General features: G+C 39.6%; 1 protein-coding gene across 10 annotated transcripts in view; it reads left to right on the top strand.

Moving 5' to 3' along the window:
* The window catches only part of CELF2 (CUGBP Elav-like family member 2), a 557,258-nt gene that overhangs the window by 500,838 nt on the left and 34,623 nt on the right, over positions 1-21,797 (top strand). For all 10 annotated transcript variants that reach the window (XM_027679569.1, XM_027679566.1, XM_027679564.1 and 7 more), the window contains 3 exons: positions 1,550-1,708; positions 3,990-4,053; positions 13,061-13,195. In XM_027679569.1, coding sequence (XP_027535370.1) covers positions 1,550-1,708; positions 3,990-4,053; positions 13,061-13,195 — 358 coding nt within the window. The remainder of the gene's footprint in view (positions 1-1,549; positions 1,709-3,989; positions 4,054-13,060; positions 13,196-21,797) is intronic.

Here is a 21,797-nt window from a genome sequence, read left to right as displayed (position 1 = left end):
TCTAAAGGAATGGTGTTGATGAGAGATCTTCATACAAGAGATATTGTTATTGTGGTTTATTTCATCATTTCATCTGATGATTGTGAATATTTTTATCACTTGTCCTGGTGTGAGGTTTTTCAGAGGAAAAGGTACATGGCTGCTTTTTGTAAATAATCAAGACAGGATCTTTTCTGAAGATGTTCACAGGGTTGTGAGGGCAGCCACGGGAAGAATTAGGTTGAGTATAACCCTGCTCCGCATCCCACGCTATACACTTTGTCTAAAGCACTGCTGTGTTTTTTGGGCTTGAGTCACTTATCACTCCTACCATTGTGTTCAGATTGAAGTTAGACAAGAAATTAGTATAACAAAGCATGGCGGGTGGAGGGAAGTTATTCATTGGATCCTATGAAGTTGAAAAGCAGTATGAAATGGATTGACAGTTTCTATGACTCATAAAATGCTTGAATTAATTTGAAGAACTGAATCATTGCAGTATATAGTTTGCTTCCTTGATTTGAAAAACATGAAGACTTGAAAGGTTAAAATATGAAACATTTCCTAGCATGGAAAAGAAACAGAGAGAAATCAACAAAGACATCTTTCATAATCACATCTCGTTCTCTCAGTGCCTTGTCCCAGGAATGCATAATTTGAAGTCCAAGAGTAATTCCAGCTTACCTCAAAAGTCCATCTGGTCTTTGACCTCCTACTTGTTCCCTACAGTCCCTCAGACATGGGTGAGGCGTAGGCTGCAGACCAGATCTCTAGTTCTTTCTTACAGCTTCCCTATTTCCTAAGGCGTCTAACAGCCCTCCCATATCATGTAACAAGAGGCTGATAGAAGCAATAGAAGAAATGGTGGCAATCAGGAATGGGCTGCTATCACCAGAACTAGTCACTTTTGGTCTGCATCCTGCTCTTTGTTCACATCTCAAGGGTGCTTGATAGAAAGCGTGCCTGGGAGCGGACCACAGGTGGGTGAATTGACTGGGGGACCTTGACATGAAAAGGACCAGCAACTCGCTGATGACGGGTGATGCAGTGAGGCTGCTGCTCACAGTCTGTAGGGAACACAAGCCAGTGTAGGACACACAAGCCCAGCTGCACTGAGTGTGACTGCACAGTCAGACCGTGGTGGCAGGGCGGTGTTGGCTGTGTGGTCCCTGGCAGCAGGGAGGTTGGACACCTCTCCCTTTGGCAATGCCTTGAAAACAGACTGCAGACAAAGCATCACGTCCATCTCATCAGCTGTGAAGCTTAATTAAAGAGGACTGGTACACTTTGCTGTCTCTGGCAGCGATTTTGATAGCTGGAAGGAAAAGAGAGCCTGAGGAAAGGTGCTTTATAAAAAGAACTGGGGAATCAATAATTTCTTCATGGTCTCTTTTCCTAAGAACCTGAAAATCTTAGTCCTTGTGGTCCTACAAATGCCAGTCACAAAGAGAGGGTGAGCGACCTGGTCGTGCCACTTCCAGTGGCCCTACAGGACATGGCTGAGCTCAGGGTGTGAGGGTGACTCGGTGTGATTTAACCCTTCTGTCTTTCCCGATCTGTCTGACCACAGGGCTGCTCTTCGCCAATCGTGGTGAAGTTTGCTGACACCCAAAAGGACAAGGAGCAGCGGCGTTTGCAGCAGCAGTTGGCTCAGCAGATGCAACAGCTCAATACTGCCACTTGGGGAAACCTCACAGGTCTTGGAGGACTCACGCCACAATATCTAGCTGTAAGTTCATTTCAGAGGCGGTGGCTGTATTATACTGTATTTATTTTAGAACCGTGGTAAGCCATATAGTAAACTCCCTGCAATAAATTGCTAAGCCCTCCAGGATACGTAGTGTGTCTTCTGGGTATGTTTATCACACGGACTAGAAATAAATAACAAGGAATAGAAACCGAATAAGCATTTGAAGATGTGTCAGTGTTGTCAAAGGCAAGCATTTAAAGTACCCTTGTGCTGCAAAATAAATCATAGATTCATAGAAAGACTTGGGTTGGAAGGGACCTTTAAGATCGTCTAGTTCCAACCCCTCCACCATAAATAAAATTTGATTTTATTAGTTTTATTGGGGTTTTGAATGTTAGAGTCTGGTTTTTATAGCTGGAATAAAATTTAAGTTCTTCCTTAGGGGAGGACAGACGAGCAGCTCAATATGGCCTACGGTAGAGGCCATGTCTGTATGGTGCTGCCTCTAAACTAGAATGTTGTGGATCAATCATCTAATTTTCCACATTTTCATTTGGGAATGGCTTTTTCTTTAATGCATGGTCCTGTCAATGCTAAACATGTGTGGTTCATACAGCCTCATACAGGAAGTGAAGGTGGCCAGGAAAAGCCATTTGTTTCTCATAAATTTAAAATTATATTTTCCTTGGTCCATTTGTAAGATGAGAAAGAGGTGTTAGCTGCTGTCCCTGCTGGAAAATCTGAAATCCACAGCCACCTGTCTTAGGTCGTGGGTGACCAAGAGAGACTGCCCTGCAGCTCAGCTGAGAGCGAGCCTCTGCCTTTTGTGGCTCTGGAGCTGAGACGTTTGGCTGAGGAGCTTTTGGATAACTTGAGAGTTCCTGATGCTTCTGAGTTAGACAAATAGAACCTTATGAAGTACAAGGCCAAGTGCAAGGTCCTGAACCTGGGTCGGGGCAATCCCAAGCACAAGCACAGGCTGGGAAGAGAACAGATCAAGAGCAGCCCTGAGGAGAAGGACTTGGGGGCGTTAGTGGATGAGAATCTCAGCATGACCCATATGGATGTGAGCCAGCAGCCCAGAAAGTCAATCATGTCCTGGCCTGCATCACAAGAAGTGTGACCAGCAGGTCGAGGGAGGTGATTCTGCCCCTCTGCTCTGCCCTCATGAAACCCCACCTGGAGTGCTGCATCCAACTCTGGGTCACAGCTCAACATGGGAAGGACGTGGAGCTGCTGGAGTGAGTCCAGAGGAGGCCACAAAGAGGATCAAGGGGCTGGAGCACCACTCCTATGGAGACAGGCTGAGAGGGTTGGGGTTGTTCAGCCTGGAGAAGAGAAGGCTCTGGAGACACTTTAGAGTTTTCGGTACCTAAAGGGGGTCTCCAAGGAGTCTGGAGAGGGACCTTTTACAAGAGCATTTAGTGACAGGACAAGGGGTAATGACTTTAAACTGAGAGAGGGTGGGTTTAGACTAGGAAGAAATTGTTTCCTGGAAGGGGAGTGAGACACTGGCATGGATTACCCGGAGAAGTTGTGGATGCCCCATCCCTGGAGCTGTTCAAGGCCAGGTTGGACGGGGCTTGGAGCAACTTGGGCTAGTGGAAGGTGTCCCTGCCTATGGCAGGGGGATTGGAACAGGATGATCTTTAAGGTCCATTCCAACCCAAACTGTTCTAGGATTCTATGATTCTATGAAATAGATGTGTCCATATATATGTACTGGGTATGCATAAATACATGATTTGTGTGCATACAATGCTTTGGTATAGTGTTATAAACAGCAATTTACCCAGCAATTAAAAATATATATTAATACTGAGGTAGGATAATTAATACTGAGATAGGCTAAATTAATATATACAAATACCAGTCTAATGAATATCTGTGTGCTTGATTCATAAAGATAATAAAGAAAAAACTGAATTCACAGAGGTGGGGGAGAATGGACTGTGATTGACAGAGATGAGTTATGGTAACTACCAGACTACAGAGGGTTGTAATTAGTCACACTATGTTGGTTTAAATAGATTTAACACCTGGTTGTTAAAAAGAATAAATTGATTAATTGTTTTAAAGCAGCCATGTTATTGAGTTTCCCTTGTGTCTCTGTGTTTCTTAATAGAGATTAGACATTAATATGGATTTACAGCATTGACTCTAGGGATGTTCATTCTAACAGCAGACAGAAGCAAGAGACTATATAAATGTAAAGGAAAGCAGAAATACTCCAAATGTGAAATGATAGCTCATTTTAGTTTTATCTTCATTTGTTGCATTACTGTCAGATAGATTGCTGTGTTGTGTTGTTCATTTGCAGCTTCTGCAGCAAGCAACTTCCTCCAGTAACTTGGGTGCCTTCAGCGGCATTCAGCAAATGGCCGGTGAGTTAAAAACCATTTCACTTTGCTCCAGCTATGTTTTGTATTCTTAAGCTATTGAATTCTGTACCTCTAATAATCACATTGTCGGGGGCGGGGGGCATGTTGTTTATTAAATGTGGCAGATGTATTGGCAGGGGACAGCTCGTGGTTCAACGTCAATAGAAACACTTTCTCCCCTCTCTCAGAACTGAAATTAAACCCAGTGCTCCCAGGTTGTGCAAACAGTTTGTCTTGCATTAGTCACCTGCCATTTGGCCAAAGTAACCAATTGTAAATTGCAGGAGAGCTCTTAGTCCCTGCAGCCGTATCCTGCCCTATGAAAAGTGTCAGGAAAGCAACAGCAGGATTACATTCTAATTTCCAGTGAGATTTCTGTGTCCTGAAAAATCAAATTAATGGCATCCCTCAAACATTTTAATAATAGGTGGTGAGGAAAAATGTTCTGACCTTTTTAATGAAACCCAAGATTACAGGCCTACCTTCAGTATGAATTTTCAGGCTCCTTTTATAATCATGGAAAATTAACTGGGTGCCTTTTTGACTTTGGAACCCTAGTCGGCGAAATTACACAACAGAGATTTTATGTAAAAGTATAATCTTTAGTCTGGAGGAAAAAAAAGAAAGAAAGGAAAGGGGAAAAAAGAATCAAAGTGTGAGCGGATTTGAAAGCCAGCTAGTTGGAGGGTTTCTTAGTAATGAGCTGTGTGCCAGTAGTAACTGATGTGTAGTGATTAGCAAAAGGTCACTCCCACTGTGTGACCTACCATGCTGATATCCTAACTTAACATGATGCTAGAGAAGGCAGCATGTGCAGTAAATCAGAGCACAGATGCACATTATGCCTGCCGCGAGGAACTGTTAAAAAGCTTTTTTTTCTTGTTACAGGGGAAAAAAAAAAGAATCACAAAACCCCTAAATTGCTACATTAGTTTATTTTAATCATGAACCCACTGAATCAATGAGATACAACATCGTGCTTGCTTCATCATCATAAAACAAGGGCTAAAATATTCAGAAGTCTTTATGAACACCATTTTCTCATTCTTTTTTTAATCCTGGTCTTTTGCTTCTTCTGGTTCTGCTTTGAATGAAGCCTGAAATTCTATAACAAGTATAGATATACCTCACTGTATAGCTATACCCCACAGGTATTCTTTGCTCAATCGTTATATTATGCCATTATTGCAGTGACATCAGAGACTAATGTGAACCTGCTGTCTGACAATATAAATTGGCCTACAGATGACAATATCTCTGAATTATTCTCTCTTCCTCAGACCTGCTGGCAGTGCTTGCTGGTTCTATTATGTTACACTTGCAATCTAGCATTTTTTTCATCAAAAAAATGTATCTTAATATGATAAACAGAACAGAACGGTTCAGTAACAGTTTTATACTTGGCAGTTTTGGAAGTGGTTTTGAGCTCAGAGATTGTGTTTTAATGCTTTCATATTTGGTTAGGTCTACAAAATGAAAGAATTGAGACACCAAGGAAAAATAATGTGATATCTATCGCATTATGTGCACCTTAGAAGTTTTTGTTTGTCTGGTTTTCGCTGGTAGTGTAGATTCACCTCTGTCTTCAAGAACTCTGTTGAAACTAAGGATTTTAGTCAAGTAACTTCAGGATGGGCTCTTAATCCACGCTGTGATTTATTCTCTGAAAATCATATGGTCTTGAGACTAGGAGAAAGTCATCTTAAGAAATCATAGTTGGCACATCATTGTTACTCGAGGGATATACCTTCTCGACTACAAATTAGATTGCTAATGCACTCATCTATGAGATAATTTAATGACTGACTGCCTTTCTTGGAAAAAATGTATTTTATATCTTATATTTATGTTATCAAAACAGCTTGAAGTTCACTCCTTTCTTTCCCCAAAACATGTAACTAAAATGTTTATGTTCAAGGTAAAATTACTGATACTAAATTGTTCTCCAAGCTGCACCTCTACGTGAAAGTACCAAAGACTAAGCACTATTTCCTTGTTAGAACTGGGAGTTCATGTTCTCTTCTCAGAAATCAGGCAGTATTATGTCATTCAATGCATCCAGTATTAACAATTTGGATATTATGTTTTGTGAAAGGAATAGAAAATACTCCTGTGTCTTCAGCAAGAGCTTACATTACCTGCTGAAGCCATCTTTGAACATTTGTAAAGGCCCACAGTTTTTTAGCTTAAGCTGTATAGGTTCATTTTACAAAAATTAATCTAACATGTAATTTCATATTGCATATAGTTTACCTTTTAATGTAACATTTCCGAGTGGGGAATAAAATCTAGTCACAATTGAGTAAGGTGCTAAAGAAGATCCATCATTGCCACTTTCAAGTTCTTTGAACTTTGTGTTTGAGGGGTGCAACTTTTATCCTTGAAATCGATGGGTGTGCATACCATGGAATTCAGACACTACAAGTTTGATTAAAAGCCAAGTGAGCCAAGGAAATTCCACGCTTACTTGCATGCCAGGGTTCTAGCATCTCTTTTGTGCTTAAATCTTGATGAAGTCATGGTTTGCTACATTCAGATTTCTGGTAGAGCCACCCCGTTGTCCAAAATTAGGGCCCTTTGGATCTGCAGGTATTTATTTGTATTGCTAAAGCTTGTGTTGTGTTGGTACAAAACAGAAAGGACACAGCACGCACCCCACTGCACATGTGAAGAATTATTTGCACTGCTCAGTGATATTATTTCTTGAATCAAAGCAAGTTTCTTTGTCAGCAGAGCGAAGACACTGATCTTCAGTGTGGAATTTTAAATTCCCTTTCCCTAATATTATGCCTCAATCTGGTTAAAGTAGTTTTTATGTTGCAAAAGCTGTGGTTCTTTGATTTTGGTGAAAGGAGTGGGATTTTTAGACATTTGTGATTCAAGAGTATTGGAGTTTTTCTGTTTGTTTGGAAGTGAGAATACAGTCCAATGAAATATTGGGATTTTTCTCAAGAACTCAGTAAGATACAGACATTAAACGCACAGAATCAGCTCTAAAGTAGCTGTAGCAGCCTACTGACCCTGCTATATGTTTAGCATTTTGTGAAGTCCAAGCAAATCATGAAACTGTTCTAACTAAAATTTGAGATACTAAAATATGAGAAACAAAAAGTTGTAGATTGCCATTTAGCTTTCCAAGATTTAAGGTGCCACACTTAATTCCTCGGATTAGGTTTTTCTGACTTTTTATTGAAAAGAGATTTTAATGAAATTGTTTTATTTCATGAGTCAAGGCAAAGAAAACAATGTAAATATGTTGAGACTGGCAACAAATTTGGGCAAGTTGGCAATGCTGCCTTTGGTATTATCGTAATCCCATGGTCCTGATGGGAGGCACTTACCCTTCCTTGCCAAACTCTGCTTCATTGTCCTGTATAAAACATGCAAGCACATGCCATCCTCATGTGCATATTTTATAGTGAGCAATTCCTCACTTTTCCTCCCCTCCTCTGATATCTGCTCTTGCTAATTTAAAGGCAATGTTTCCTCTCACATGCCTCTCCAGCCTCAGCGTCTAGTCTGCACTTTGTCTTTGGGGAAGGCTAATAATGTAGATGAATTACATTATGGGATTTGATTGTCTTACTTTAAAAGACAATGCAAGCTACATTAAGCACTAGCAACCTCTCAAGCAAACAGAAATTCCTCCTTCAAATATATACAAATTGCATGGAAAGCTTAGTTCAAAGGAGATTGATGTCGCTTGAATGTTTGCATTGAATTTGGCTGGCACTAGATCAGGTCCTAAAAGCTGCAGTTATTTAAGCCAATGAGCCTGTAAAGTACTATACAGACAGTATAAACAGGGAGGTTTACTGTTATTAGGGTGATTGTAGAAAATATTTCAGTGTTTTCAATATATAAAAAATATATGATCTATGAAGATTTTCTATTGTCCGTTAATGTCAAATGTTTTGGCAGGAATAAATATTGGCTCATACAGCAATATTTCTATATGCGTGACCATTCAGGACATAAAAACATGCAGTACTCATAAAAAATACAAAGGATGTCTCTTAATTTCATTGAATAGACAGTGTATTTTGCTTCCTGAAGTTATACAGGAGGAGAAACCATGGTTTTGGCTTTTCTTCTTTGGCATTAAGATCCCTAAACCCTCTACAGCTGGGACTTTCATATTTTTCCAATGTATGTTTTTTTTTCCCAGTCCTTTCCAAGTTCTCTCATGGTTTGGTTGCATTTTGGGTTGAACTTCTGGCCCTTTCTGAGCCCAGTTCAATCCATTCCACCCTTCTTCTGCTACCCAAGCCAGATTTCCTCCTGTTGCAGAGTCTGTAGGACCAGATGGGTGAGAGAAACTCTGCAAGGTTCTGCTTTCTGAATATTTTCCTCTAATTGTTGGATTGGCTCAGTAGATCTGGAGGGACCAGTTGGAAGCCAGGACCATCTGCACAAAAGCTCTATACTTTTGCACTGGCCCAAGGATCCTTTATATCCTCTGACTCCGGAATGGCTTCATTCCAGCAAAGCCATACTGAAGGAGGGTTTCTCCTGCTATGACCTCTTTAGGGATATCATATTAAAAGTAAAGGTCACTGAGAAACTGTTTCCAGCTCAGGGGAGATAGCTGTTTCTTAAAGATAACTACCAGTTTTGAAAATGTTGACCTCAGGGACCAAAAACACTGAGCTTTTCTAATACTAATTCCATTGAAAGTCCTAGTTAATTTAACACATACAATTAGCTTTTTTTTTTCTTTTAGCTAATAAATTAAACAACTCTGTTTAGCATTTTTGGGGGAGGAAGAATTTGAAGCAAGTGGGCCTGTTCTTAATCTACGTGTTGTTCCTTCTCACAGGAAAAGGAGAGGCACCCTAAGAGTAAAACCAATGCTGAGCTGTTGATGAGATGCTAATTCAGGTGGTGAAAGTGCACGATATGGAAGCTTGGCCAAGTCTGGGCTCAAGATCTGTAGCTCTCTCTTGTGTTTCCATAACCAGTAAAAAGAGGGTGAGGGGCTTTTTATTACCTTGGCTCCTCTGTGGAAGGAATTCATCCCACTGAACCTCAGCAGTTTGGAAAGCAGTCATCCTGTTTCCCTGCAATGTCAGTGAAGAGGGAGTCACTCCCAGGCAGCGATTCATCCTAAAAGGCTGGGCTTATCTTATCTATTTTATAGATATTAGGAAAATATTATATATATTAGGAAGAAATTCTTCACTGTGAGGGTGGTGAGGCCCTGGTACCTTGTTGCCCGGAGAAGCTGTGAATGCCCCATCCCTGGAAGTGTTCAAGGCCAGGCTGGATGGGGCTTTGAGCAACCTGGTCTAGAGGAAGGTGTCCCTGTCCATGGCAGGGGGTGAGAACTAGTTGATCTTTATGGTCCCTTCCAACCCAAGCCATTCTATGCTTCTGTGATTCTATTTTAGGATCAGATGATTCATCCACCCTCTCTCTCTTCTTAGATTATAACAAGAGCCTGAGAGAGTAACTTTTATTAGAATTAAGTGAGATCAGATGAATCCTTCCCACTAGGATTGGAGCAGTTTCAATTGAGAAAAAGACACTTCTTGCCAGGATGTGTTTATAGCATATGTAACCTGAAAATGGGCTGAAATCTCACATAAGTCAACAAATGGCTGGGTTGGAACGAGGTGATCTTTAATATCCCTTCCAACTCAAGCCATTCTATGAGTCTATGAACTTCCAGTCAGATTTAAGCATGTACTCTTAAAAAACAGGACAGAATCAATGTGAACTTAAAAGTTGTTTTAAGGGCTTTGCTAAATCAAACTGTAAGTGGTCAGGATACCTCAAGCACTGTTCAGTTAAGCAGCTTTTCTAAAGTTAGGCAGAATATATACGGTTTGATGGAGGTAGTGCTCAGGTCTCCTGTGTATTTTAATTCTTAGAATATAGCTGGAATAACATTGCGCTCCACAGCTTTACACCCATTTTTACCATCAGCATCCAAAATGGCTGATGTCAGTGTCAGCAAATAGTTGCTTTTTGGCCTGGAGATGATAAATTTTACCTTAATCCACATTTTTTAAGCTGCAGTGAGGATTTAATTCAGAAGGAATAAATCCTAGTAATTGAGAAGGATAAAATTTCCAAAGAGAAAGAAGTCAAGTCAGTGGGAACTACTTATGAGCTATCAGATTTGGTTCTGATAATCACCACTGACTTTTAAATTCTCTGTGCATATGTTGTCACTAAATGTAGCCAGTGCCTTCCTTTTTTAGAAAATTGTTCAGCAAGCAAATCTCAGCTATTTCCTAATATGATTTTATTATGGTTTTGGAAACCCAAGAGCTGATGAGGCCTAAGAAGTCTTCAGGAACGGCTTGTGACTCTGTTCCCTCCTCTACAAATACTCAATAATTTCAAATTTACAGTTATCAGAGGAGAAACGCTGCAGTGACTGAAATGAGGCAAATTGCTTCATTGTATGAAAGTTTGTGTCAGAGGCAGCACAAGAAGTTGTAAAATGTAAATCTCGTGCTCTCAAATTTCCCCGTGTTTTCACAGAACTGCATCTGTGACTGTGCAGCACTACAAAAATTTCCTGTGAATGTGCTAATAGGCCTTATGAGAATGTTCTATCACCATCCATCTGTCACTTTTTAACAGGCCTGATTGGCAAGCACTTGTAACAACTGACATCTGTTCTCGCTTATTGATATGTAGATTTATGGTAATTGCTGTGAACAATAAGACACAAAATTACCTAAGGTGAACATTAAATTAAATTTTCATGCCCCTATCCTTATAAATAATTTTTTTAAAAAATCTTAAGTTTCAAGCAAGACATACTGTGCATCTGTTTTGTACATAATTTAATTGTTTTTTTAATCTGCCAAATGACAAAATGAAAGTTGAATTTCCTTACGATCTTGAATATTTGCCAAGCTGATAGTGCATTGGTAAATACATGTTATTAAAAATGGAATCAAACTGTATTGTGATTCTGGTTTTTTTAATCATTTCCCTTTAATTCCCAACATTGTCTCCATCATGAAGATCAAGAGTTATTCCATACCCAGAAGGTTTTTTTCCTCTACGGCAGGATTTTCATTTTTCATGTGCAGCTCTGCCTATGAGGCTGTTCCTCAGCGTTAAGCAATTTGCATTTCTTCAGAGAGAGGTGCATTTGCTGAGTGAGCAGCACTTTCAAATAAAACCCATCTACTCATTTGCGGTCCAGCCCTGTTGCGGGATTTGGGACTGCTTTGAAAAAATTGTAGGATGTGAAATGTGTGCAGAGAGTCTGTGAAAAGGGAGAGAATGGGAAAGCAGATTCATCCCACAGAACTGTACCTTAGCTGCAGTTCAGTTGAACTAAAAATCCCCAGTTCAAAGCAAAGTACTTTTTGGGACTGGGACTGAGAGCATTTGGCTTCCCTCCTCCAAGGATGTCCTATCAAGTGGGACGTTGACGCTCCTGACAGGTTGGTGGGAGAAACCAATAAAGAGGGAGCAGAGATGGTAAAATGCCTGGGGAATATGAAACAGTGATGACAGGACTTATTTTTTTAGAGGTTTAAGCAGACAGAGGATCCTAAAGAGGTTGCATATTAAGTGATAAAACTGTTGACAAAATCGGCTCTAGAGCGTGCTGGGTGACAGTGTGTGCCATGAGCCCTTGCTGACAGCCACATTTGGGTGCTCTTAGTCAAGTGTGACAACAGCAAGCAATCTTTTTTTCCTTCAGGCACCCAAGCTGACACCCTATAACATCTGCAGACCTGTTTTGTGGCCAGGGTCTTGTAGTCTACAGTAAAACAGATTAGATGGGGAGACAACTTTGTCTCCACTGAGCTCTTGTTCATTCATCTTCTACGGGCATTGAACTCATTTGTCAAATCAATGGGTTTCTCTTGTGTTTCCACAGGAAACATCACACTATATTAAAAAAAAAAAAAAGATTTTGTGGGATGAGGCAATGATGGTATTTGTTTTGCATCCACATGGGCACAACATTGAAATTTGAATTGTGTTTTGCAAAATTGTTTGGGTGGGTAGTGTTTGAGGAAGGCTTATTTTTTAAGATGGTCATAAGCTTCCAAAACAAACCTGAAAGAGCATTTTTGGTCACATAATTCCTCCAAGTGTGTTGTACAGATTCCAGACTAAGAAGGGCTGTATCTTGGATCAGCTAAAACCTTAACTCCTACAATTGTCATTGTGTCACATTTTCAAAAGCACCATATGAGCTGACTTTGGGTATTGACTGAGGCACAGACATTAGAACCTCAGCCAGACCAGGTGCTCACCTGAGGCCTGACCTGTCTGTTGGAACATGCTGTATTAAAATCTAAATTAAAGACCTTGCTATTTAAATGCCTCCATTTTTGAAGGTGCTCACTGAAATGCAGCTATATCTCTCCTGCGTCTTCCAAAATAATGAAGCAACAGATGACTGAGTAACTTGATATCACAGTCCAGAGCTTACAGCCTGAAAGTCCCAGCCTCACTGATGGCTCTGTGGTCAGGCTGATACTAATTTGATGTACTTAGTTCATATATGTTTTTAGGAGTGAACTATCAAAAGGAAATTGAGCACAATTGATTACTGTGCAGTGTAACCTTAGTATTTTTTTCAGAGGAGACATGGGAAACAAATTGTGTTCATCCCAATTATATGACCCTGTCCTGAATGTGTTTTAAACGTTAGTTATCTTCTTTACACCCCCTGTTGTGTCAGGAAATAATGTTGCGCCTAGGCTTCACACAGAGTTTAAATTACATTTAATTCTACACTACCCTTATAGAAGAGGCACAAACCAGGTTTAATTTTCCTGAAGCATAGGCTGGTGCTTTTGCTGCATTTTCTCAACTCCAAGGTAGAGAAGTGAGAGATACCATTCAGGAAGTGAAGGAAGTGGTTCCAGAATATAGATGTCTTGAGAGTGAGAAGAATTGAGTTTCTTGGCAAGGCACACCCCAAGCTCCACATCCATTGAAAATAACTATTTTCATGATGATGATGATGATGGTGATGATGATGATTACCTGTTTTAATTAACCTTATTGCTTCTCCATATAGGCATGAACGCTTTACAATTACAGAATTTGGCAACTTTAGCAGCCGCAGCAGCCGCCGCCCAGACCTCAGCTACCACCACCAATGCAAATCCTCTCTCCACAACGACTGGTGCTCTGGGAGCCCTCACAAGTCCCGGTAAGAGCAGAGTGCTTGATTTCAACACTGGGAGTAAATGGGAACGTGAGAGTTAAAATGGTGATTCCGTGTTGTGTTAAGGTTCCACGCCCATACGCGTTCTGAAGACCCTTTAATTACTGAATACATTTTTGCTGCTGTTGTTTTTAAGCAAATAACTACTTTTTCAAGTGGTCTGATGTGGACACGTTCACCTTTCCCGAGTCATTTCAGGGACCATTAAAGCCTAACAGACCCATCTTACAAAAACTCTGCAAGAAAACTGCAATTGCATAGGAAACTTAAGCTAAAATTAACTTTTCAGGAAGACTTCAGAATATTACCAAATTCTTCCTGTCCTACAGAAAAATCAACTGAGGTGGTTCTGAGAGACTGATCTTTGATTCCCAGCACATGCTGGGAATTGCCTTTACCCATCATGAATTTTTGTGAAGACATTCTCTCCTTTTTTTCCTTCTGTTTTTTTGCTGTGGCTCAATTGAGCTTTCTTCTGATCCTGATTATACAGTCACAGAAGTGATATCAGATTCCCAAGGAATACACAGACAAAAGACTAGTCAAAAGACAGCTTTGGGGGGGGAAAAGGGACATGATAAGAGGTGGGGATGCCTCCATGACCACCCTGTGGACTTCCAGCCATGAATGTCTGATGTCTGCAAAACCCTAGAGAGAAATCAGGGTAAATTCAAACTTCAGTAACACTTCACCATCTCCAGAATCCAGAGAGAGAGAGAGAGATTGATTCAGTGTAGTTACTCTGGATTTACAGTGATGTAACTGAGTGGAGAATCCGGCCACTTATCGTTACATAAAGGCTGCAGGGTGTAATTATTTGCATCATGAAGTGTGTTTATTGCTGTTCTAAAAAACATTCATATTATTTTAGACACCACTAAAGAACGTTTGTGTTTAATCTTGTTTAAGTGTGTATTTATTCGCCATGAAAAAGTAATTCATGGCAGACGGTTTGAGCTCATCAGTAAGGAAAACAGCCTTCACTGCACAATAGAACTGGGACCGAGTGTGGTGCCGGGTGTTGGCACTGGCCAAGGCTTCCCGTTATATTGGAGTTTTATTGTTTGTTTGGGACAGAGGTTAATACCTAGTTTGTGCAGAATTTTCCTGTTTCTGGCACGAGCCTCATTTTGACCTAAAAATATTGTTTATTAGCAACATCTCTGAGAAGCACTTTGGGTGAAAATAATTTTGGCTTGCTGATACATGTATATATGTATTTTTAAACCTGAGCAATCTCTCCCCTCTGTCCTGGAGCTGGGACTTAACACGTTGCAAAAGGCTAGTCCCAGTGTCAATGTTTCCACATTACTCCTGTCTAAATGTCACCCATTTACAGAAGCAGAAATGTTGCATTTCATGGATGTTCTGTGGTATCTCTGTAGTGTAGCTGTTAAATGTCTGAGCAGCCTGTCCTTCCAAAACACACTCAACATACCTTCATCCATACTGACAAGACTTCTCGGTGTTGAGTACTATGGTGCAGAGGGGCTGGAAATTAACTCTTTTTTATCATTGCTGCTCTGCAGCAAAGTGGCACCAGAACATTCCTGTCATGCACTTTGTCTTGCCATGTCAGCACAGAGCTTGGACTCATCCTTAAGGTCCACATTTGCATCCTTCCCTCTCTAGCACAGTCTTCTTATCCAGCCTGGCTGACTTGCTGTTCCCTCTCTTAACATGGTCTTGAGGCTCCTTGAGTACCTGGAAAGTGTTTTTGTCTGATGTCCAAGTCTGCAGAGGCCGTGGTAAATCAGGTGCTTCAGCTGGGCTGGGCAGATACATCAGCTTTGTATTGCTCAGGGTGGTATTGTAGAGCAGGCACCAGTTTTTTTCCAGTGAGATTAAAGATTTTGGCTAACTCATTGAACTTGTTATTTTCAAAAAATTCTGGATATTTAGCCTTTGAAATAGTGTATTCAGTATGCCAGTTGGTTTTGAAAGTCTTATAGATAGTATCTGTACACAATTGTTTCTAATATTAGACATCTTGGTGTGCCAAAGAAAAACGTGTATCCACTGACCTGTTTATGTTGCACAACCAACCTAAAATGCAGCCTTATTAAAATGTTCTTCAGTTTAACCTTCCTTATCTGGTTCCACATTCCTCACCCTGTTAAATATTTTGTAAACCTGAATAATATCTTCAATGATCCTCCTCTGCTCTATGGAAAATGAATTTAGTTTGATAAAGCTTTTCATAGTAGCTCAAAGTATTGCCACTAAAGCTTGAGATACGTTGGCAGAAAGCATTTAAATCTGACTTTTAGTGTGTGGATGTTTGGAGGCCTTGAGGATATTTTTTTGGTCTAGTTTTCTTTTAATAGAACACTTCAGTTTGTTGTGTTTCATAAGCGTAAATTATTTTGTCTGATTTCAAAGCCTGCACTAAGCCCAGGAAGAAATGTTTGTGTCTCTCCAGATAATGTATTAAATTAATATTTCTCAGTTGAGAAAACAGCCCAAATTTAGGGCAGTGCAAAGGTAGATGCTTAAATTTAATCCTTTGCTTGATGCTGTTAAAGGCAAAATACTGCACAGAACAGGGGTGGGCATAAGTGTGTATTTCTAGTATACCCTAAACCATGGCAGCCACATAAATCATATCCATGTCTCAACCCAGATATAACTGTGTCTTTCCTGAAGGTTTCTCCTGAATCAATCTTTCACCAAGAGCTCTTGTTCTGTCCTTTGTAAATGTGTTATAATAGCCCCAAAAAGTGGTTATTTCAGTTAAAATTCATCTTGAGGCCTAATTTTACATAGATAATATTTAGCAACCTTTGGTGCATCAAACTAGTACAGAGGGGATAATGGTGAGACCAACTGTGATGCATTGGCAACACAGAAAAACAGGCCAGGAAGTGAGGAACCAACAGGACATCTGATATTTGAGTATTTCCAAACAAATTAAACTCCAATGATCTTTCCCTCTTACATTCTGACTAAATAACTTTGACCGCAAGAGAGTCTAAGGACACTCATTCTCCTCCATGTGCTAAATACTTTCTCTTATGCTTGAAAGACTATTCATTCAGAAAGAACAGAGACAATACAATCCCCCAAACTATTAATTTTTTCATAATTGTAAATTTATAATTTCAATTTTGCATACCCATGGAAGTCTCTCCCTACAGCATTGTTAGAAATGATTTTTTAAAAGCCTTTGCTTAAAAAAACATGAAAGATTAAGCTTTCATTTTAGTAAAAATCCCCTCAGGCAATAAATAGGTTCTTTTGTCTCTTGGCCCTGGAAAAAAAAATTAAAATGGTTTAAATTGCCTATGGTTAAAGTAACTGTTTCTTGCAATTATCAGATGGTAGTGAATAAAAATTAAAATGAAATCATGAAAGACTAAAAGCCAGGTAAATGCATATTATGTCTTTTATGAGTTTCTCATGGGTCTTTTGAAGACTCATTTAATCATGTTTCTTGTCTTTTATTTTGATATGATAATTGTTTCCTTTATTTACTTTAATCACCTCTATTTAGTTAATTAATTCTTCACTTTATTTTCACTTCACTTGCTTAGGATACTTTTTCTGTTTTAAAGAGAGGTACCAGTAGTATTTCATACCATTTTAAAGGCAGGTACTTGTAGTATTTAGTAAAACAAGGAGTTGTGCTGGGGTAGCTTTTACCTGACTCCAGGTTGTCTGATCCAATTGGTCTCAATTCCCCTTTGCTTGGGCCTTGGAATTTTGCATTTCTTGTTAACTAGGAAGGGATTTTGGAGGGACTCCCTCAGCTGTAGGTATCCACACTGTAAATTTCCCAGTTTGGGCAGGATGAATCTCAGCCAAATGTCAGGAACCTTATTCTCTCCTCCAGAGACTGTCCTTGACACATCCTGCAAATGGATCACTGAGCACAGAGCTTTCAGGGAGGCTGCTATTCCAGAGCCTGCAGAGATTCAGTGTTCATTCAGTGGGTGGTGGGAAGGCCTCGAGGTGGATATGAAGGAGGGACATACAAACTCAGGATCAAAGTATCTGCCTCTAACACTATCTGACATTTAATTTGCCTCAGTTGACCCACTACCCTAATTTTCCCAAGGATAATAACGTGTATTTTGACTGTCCTGGGTGGTACAAGATTAATACAGCTCTGTAAAACAGGGACCAGTCAGAGCAGGCTGGTGAAAGCCATGTCCCATCAAGGTTTGAGTATCTCCAAGGATGGAGATTCCATAGTCTCTGTGAGCTCATTTCAATTTTGTGTCTTAAAATTCATACACAAATGTTTTTTCAGTAGCCAGTAGGGAAGCCCTTCTATGTGCAAATGAAGAGACGAAACATCTAATTATATATCCAAATTTATCTGCATGAACATACACAATATAATTTCTGAGCTGTGGGGGGATAGAATTGCTAAACCAGAAGTTAATTCAGTTTCAGACTTGGGAGCCTTCATTTTCCATGACATTTTCATGATTATTTGATTCTCTAAACTATTATTTATTCACACAGCTGAACTAGCTATTCATGCTTCAGTAAAAAACTCTTTAGGTTTATCTGCTTTGTAAACCTAAGAGGAAATATTTCTGAAAAAAAAATCAAACTGACAGTGTAGACTTTTTTCTTTTAATGACCTCTTAAAATCCAGCCCAGCTTTTGTCATTTTGTATCAGTATTCAGCCATTAGCTCTTATGTTGAAAAAAAAGTTCTCCTAAGTCTAAAAATACTCATTTTCAGACAGATGCTGACATTGAAGAATAACAGCCCCAAAAAACAGAAGACTGTGAAGTATAGAATAAACTGAAAAAAAGGAAAAAAGATTACACTGCCTGTCCTGTAAGAATTAATTCATTCTTTCCCTCTTCTCAAAGCAGAGAATTATAACTTCTAGCTATGATCCATGGCTCATTATTTTCTCTGCCCCCTAATCTGGGATGAGGATTGTCTTTGTTAGTTGAAGGTGTTCATGTTGTGAACACAGTTGTCGAAATGTTAGAAATTTTATAGAATATACAAGATGCTTCAGCTGAGAAGCAGTGAAGAATGTTCAAATACTCATTCTTAGAGGATTTGCTTTTTGTTCACTTCAGTACAATACGTTTTTCTCCAATCAGCGGCGCAAGGCTGCCACCGTGACATTTTGTTAGAGGCCAGTGCACCCACTGAGATAGCTGTGATTCGCTTCCAGGATGATGCAAAAATAATCCTACCAGTAGGTGTGTGGGAAGGTCTGACAGTTTGCTAAAGAATGAATTGAAGTAGATGTTTCACGTTGGAAAAGATCAGTTTAAAATGCGGAATGGCACTCGTCACACCGTAGTAACAAATTGATTATTTTTGTACCATTTCATGTGGAATTAATGCGAGTTCCATTATTGTAAAGTCATTTAAAATAAGCTTTGCCAGTTTTGCAGAACATAGAAAACTTCCCAAGTATAACTGTTCATTATTTTTAGTATAAAGATACAGTTGATAAATATAACACGTAGCTTAAATAAAGGTTTATAGATACATTATACATCCAGGGCACGTACTTAAACATCCCAAGTGTATGTTTTTAAATTTTGTGTTTAAATCTAATTATAAAATTAGTACCCTTACCTTAGTGCTTGGAGGACAGAGAAGTACAATGCCTTAACTCTGATCTCAGCACCAATTTTTAGAAAGTATGTGTTTTCGAGGAAGCTATGGAAGAAAATCTTGCCTTAGCATGCCCACCTCCTGTTATTGGACTGCATAGGTGTGTGATGAGAGAAATAGTCAGCTGGTCTTACCCACATGGTGTTAAGTTTCTGAGTCTGTGATTAGGCTTCTAAATAAGTGAATTGACTTTCACTGCTCTTAGTGCCCAGAGATTATGCTACTTCTTGGAGAGATATATTGGTACTAAGCCCATCTGATAATTAGGTCACCCTTAAGCAGGCATGCAAACAGGAATTGCAGCCAAAAATAGGAAACTGGGCATGTATTTTCGACCTATATTTGTATTTTTAATAATGCTTCAAAATCTCTTAAATTACTGAAGAAGAAAAAGAGTGGGAATTGTGGCTAAAAATCTCCCCGAGTCCCAGTACAGTAAACAGAGAGGTGAATGGTGATGGGTTCCCATGGACCCTCCCTGGTACAGCACTGTGTCTCTTCCTGCTTTCCCTTTTGGAAAAATGAGGCAGTGGTAACCTGAAGGATGCTGATGGCAGCAGACAGTCCATCAGTTTGGGATGCCTGACAACTGCAGAAGGAGTCATTTTGCTAAAGTTCCCTCATCTGTTTTAGAATCAACATTATCAGTTTATAAATATTTGGCACAGAGATCTCCAGGTGCTTCCTCAGAATTGCATAAATGTCATTGTATGCAGTCAAGCATTGTGCTGGCTAATTCTTCAGGTTTGTTTTTTGCCTTTTTTTTTTTTTAGGAAACAACATACAGTACTAAACCATGGATTAGTAGGATCTAATTCAACAGGAGACATGTTTGTTTTTTAAACATTAGTACATTATCATCTTCCTAAAGTATTAAATCCATTGCCTTAGCACATTTCAGGATTTACTTTGCTTGTAGTATACAAATAATACTTATAATACATTATATTTTGTAAGTGTCTCTCTACCCCACCTTAATCTCTATTTCAAGCTACAAGAATCCTCATTTGTATAAAAGACTATTTTTCTTTCCATTGGAAGCACCATTTCAAGTTCATTCAGAGTTGCTTTCTACTAAAGAAACATGATAGTATCAGCTTGCCTACACAGGTAGATATGTAAGCTTATATATAATATATCTTACACAAAGTACCAAGCCCAGAAAATGCTGCAGTTCATAACAGCCAGGAAATAATGTGAATCTTAGAAAAATTCATGCATTTGAAGGAGCATTCAACTATTTCAGGTTTACTACTGCCAACACTGTTCCTTTAACCCTGCTCAATTTTGTGTGTGTCCATGGTCCATGGATACTCCTGGTCTGTTTCCCTAAGGCAGGGTAATTAGAAATAACAGCAACAACAGCAGCAATAATAATAATAATAAATGTCTTTAACCTAATTCTTTCATCATTCTCTCAAAAGAACTTATTTGTTTGAATATGGGGCTACTGATTTATTTTATGCATTGGCCAAACAAAAATACCTCCATCATTTGCATGTGTTTAAAACCAAGTAAAGTAAACCCTCGACTGCCTTTGCTGTGCACAGGACAAAAATGTGCAGTATGGATGAAAATAACCAGTGGCACATTGAGCTATATATGACTTTACAAATGGTCTGCAAAGGACCTGGCTGGGTAATTTTACATTAGGCAGGATAATCCTTGAGTTCTTCGGCTTACAGGGGTGAATGACTGTATCCTGTGGATGTGCTATTACAATAAGGTTGTACTTCCACACCCCACTAAAAATCCCTTCTTCCATGGAAATTATTATTCATGCACTTTTGGGATTCATAACTCCTTTAACTACAGGCTCAGATTTTCAGTATTCAGTTATCTCATCTCTATTCTGAAATACCACGGATAGGACTCCTAAGTGTCTGAAGTAAACAAGTCTTTTAGAAACATCTTGTTGCAGTGGGAAGACAAACAACCCCCAAGGATTTTTTTACCTGATCTCAAGACAGATGTATGAGAGAGGTGAAAAAGAAGATGAATCAGGCCATCCTCTCCTATGTACTTGAATCTGAATTGCCGTGTATGCATGTGGTTAGTACTCAAACAACAAAGACATTGCTTACCTTGAACTGTAGCCTTGGACTCTACTGACACTCGGTTTTCTTATGGAGAGAGAGATGCTACTGCTTGTGGTTTGTCATTGTTTAGTGCTGAAAGTGTGTGAAAGATGTTGCAGGTACATGGGGGGCAATGGGGAGGAACCTGTACTCCAGGCAGGAGATCCTGGCCTCAAGTAGAGCCTTATTGATTCTAGATCAGAAATTCTTCGGAAAGTGATTTAGGAGTGGCTGTATGCTGAAGTGGCTCCACATGGAGGTCATTTCAGCATCGGGGCATGAGTCCCTCAGCAATAGCTCGCTCTAAATTGTGTGAGATAGCAGTAATAAACATGAGAGCACAGCTGGAAGTTCCCTGTAGAAATGGTTTTGATGTGAACTCAGTGGTGCATCAATGAACGTAGCCACAGCCCTTGGCCCCGCTGAGTAAAACAGAGTCATAAATGCTCAGTAATTGTTCTTTGTTTTCTTCATATTGTGGTGATTCGATTTGGTTTGATTTCAGTAAAGAGTTACAGTTGGAAATATCTAATGGTCAGCTATGAAGTTTAACTCAAGTCAGTTCATTGTGCCTTATTATTCTCTTCCAAAGCCTCTCTAAAGTACTTCCCACCCAAAACCAAAGGTGATTTATCACTGTGCTCTGCTGGGGAGAATGCACAGTATGTTGGAGGCACAGTGCTGAAGTACAGCTTGTGGTTTACACTGGAGGTGGATGGTCTTCACTGAGCAATGCATTTCAATGAAACAGAAGCATCAGTGTGGAGTTGGCCCAGAATATTAACTGCTTTTTACTCTCTCTCTCTGTCTTCATAATGTCACAGGAAAATATACCCTTAAACACCAAGATTCACAAAACCAGCCTAGATTCACGAAGACATGCCCAATCAATAAACCCTTGTTTGTTAAA

This window comes from Neopelma chrysocephalum, unplaced genomic scaffold, assembly GCF_003984885.1.
Source record: "Neopelma chrysocephalum unplaced genomic scaffold, ASM398488v2 Primary Assembly neopelma1_45, whole genome shotgun sequence".
Classification (NCBI taxonomy): domain Eukaryota; kingdom Metazoa; phylum Chordata; class Aves; order Passeriformes; family Pipridae; genus Neopelma; species Neopelma chrysocephalum.
This window is presented reverse-complemented; position numbering and strand designations above follow the sequence as displayed.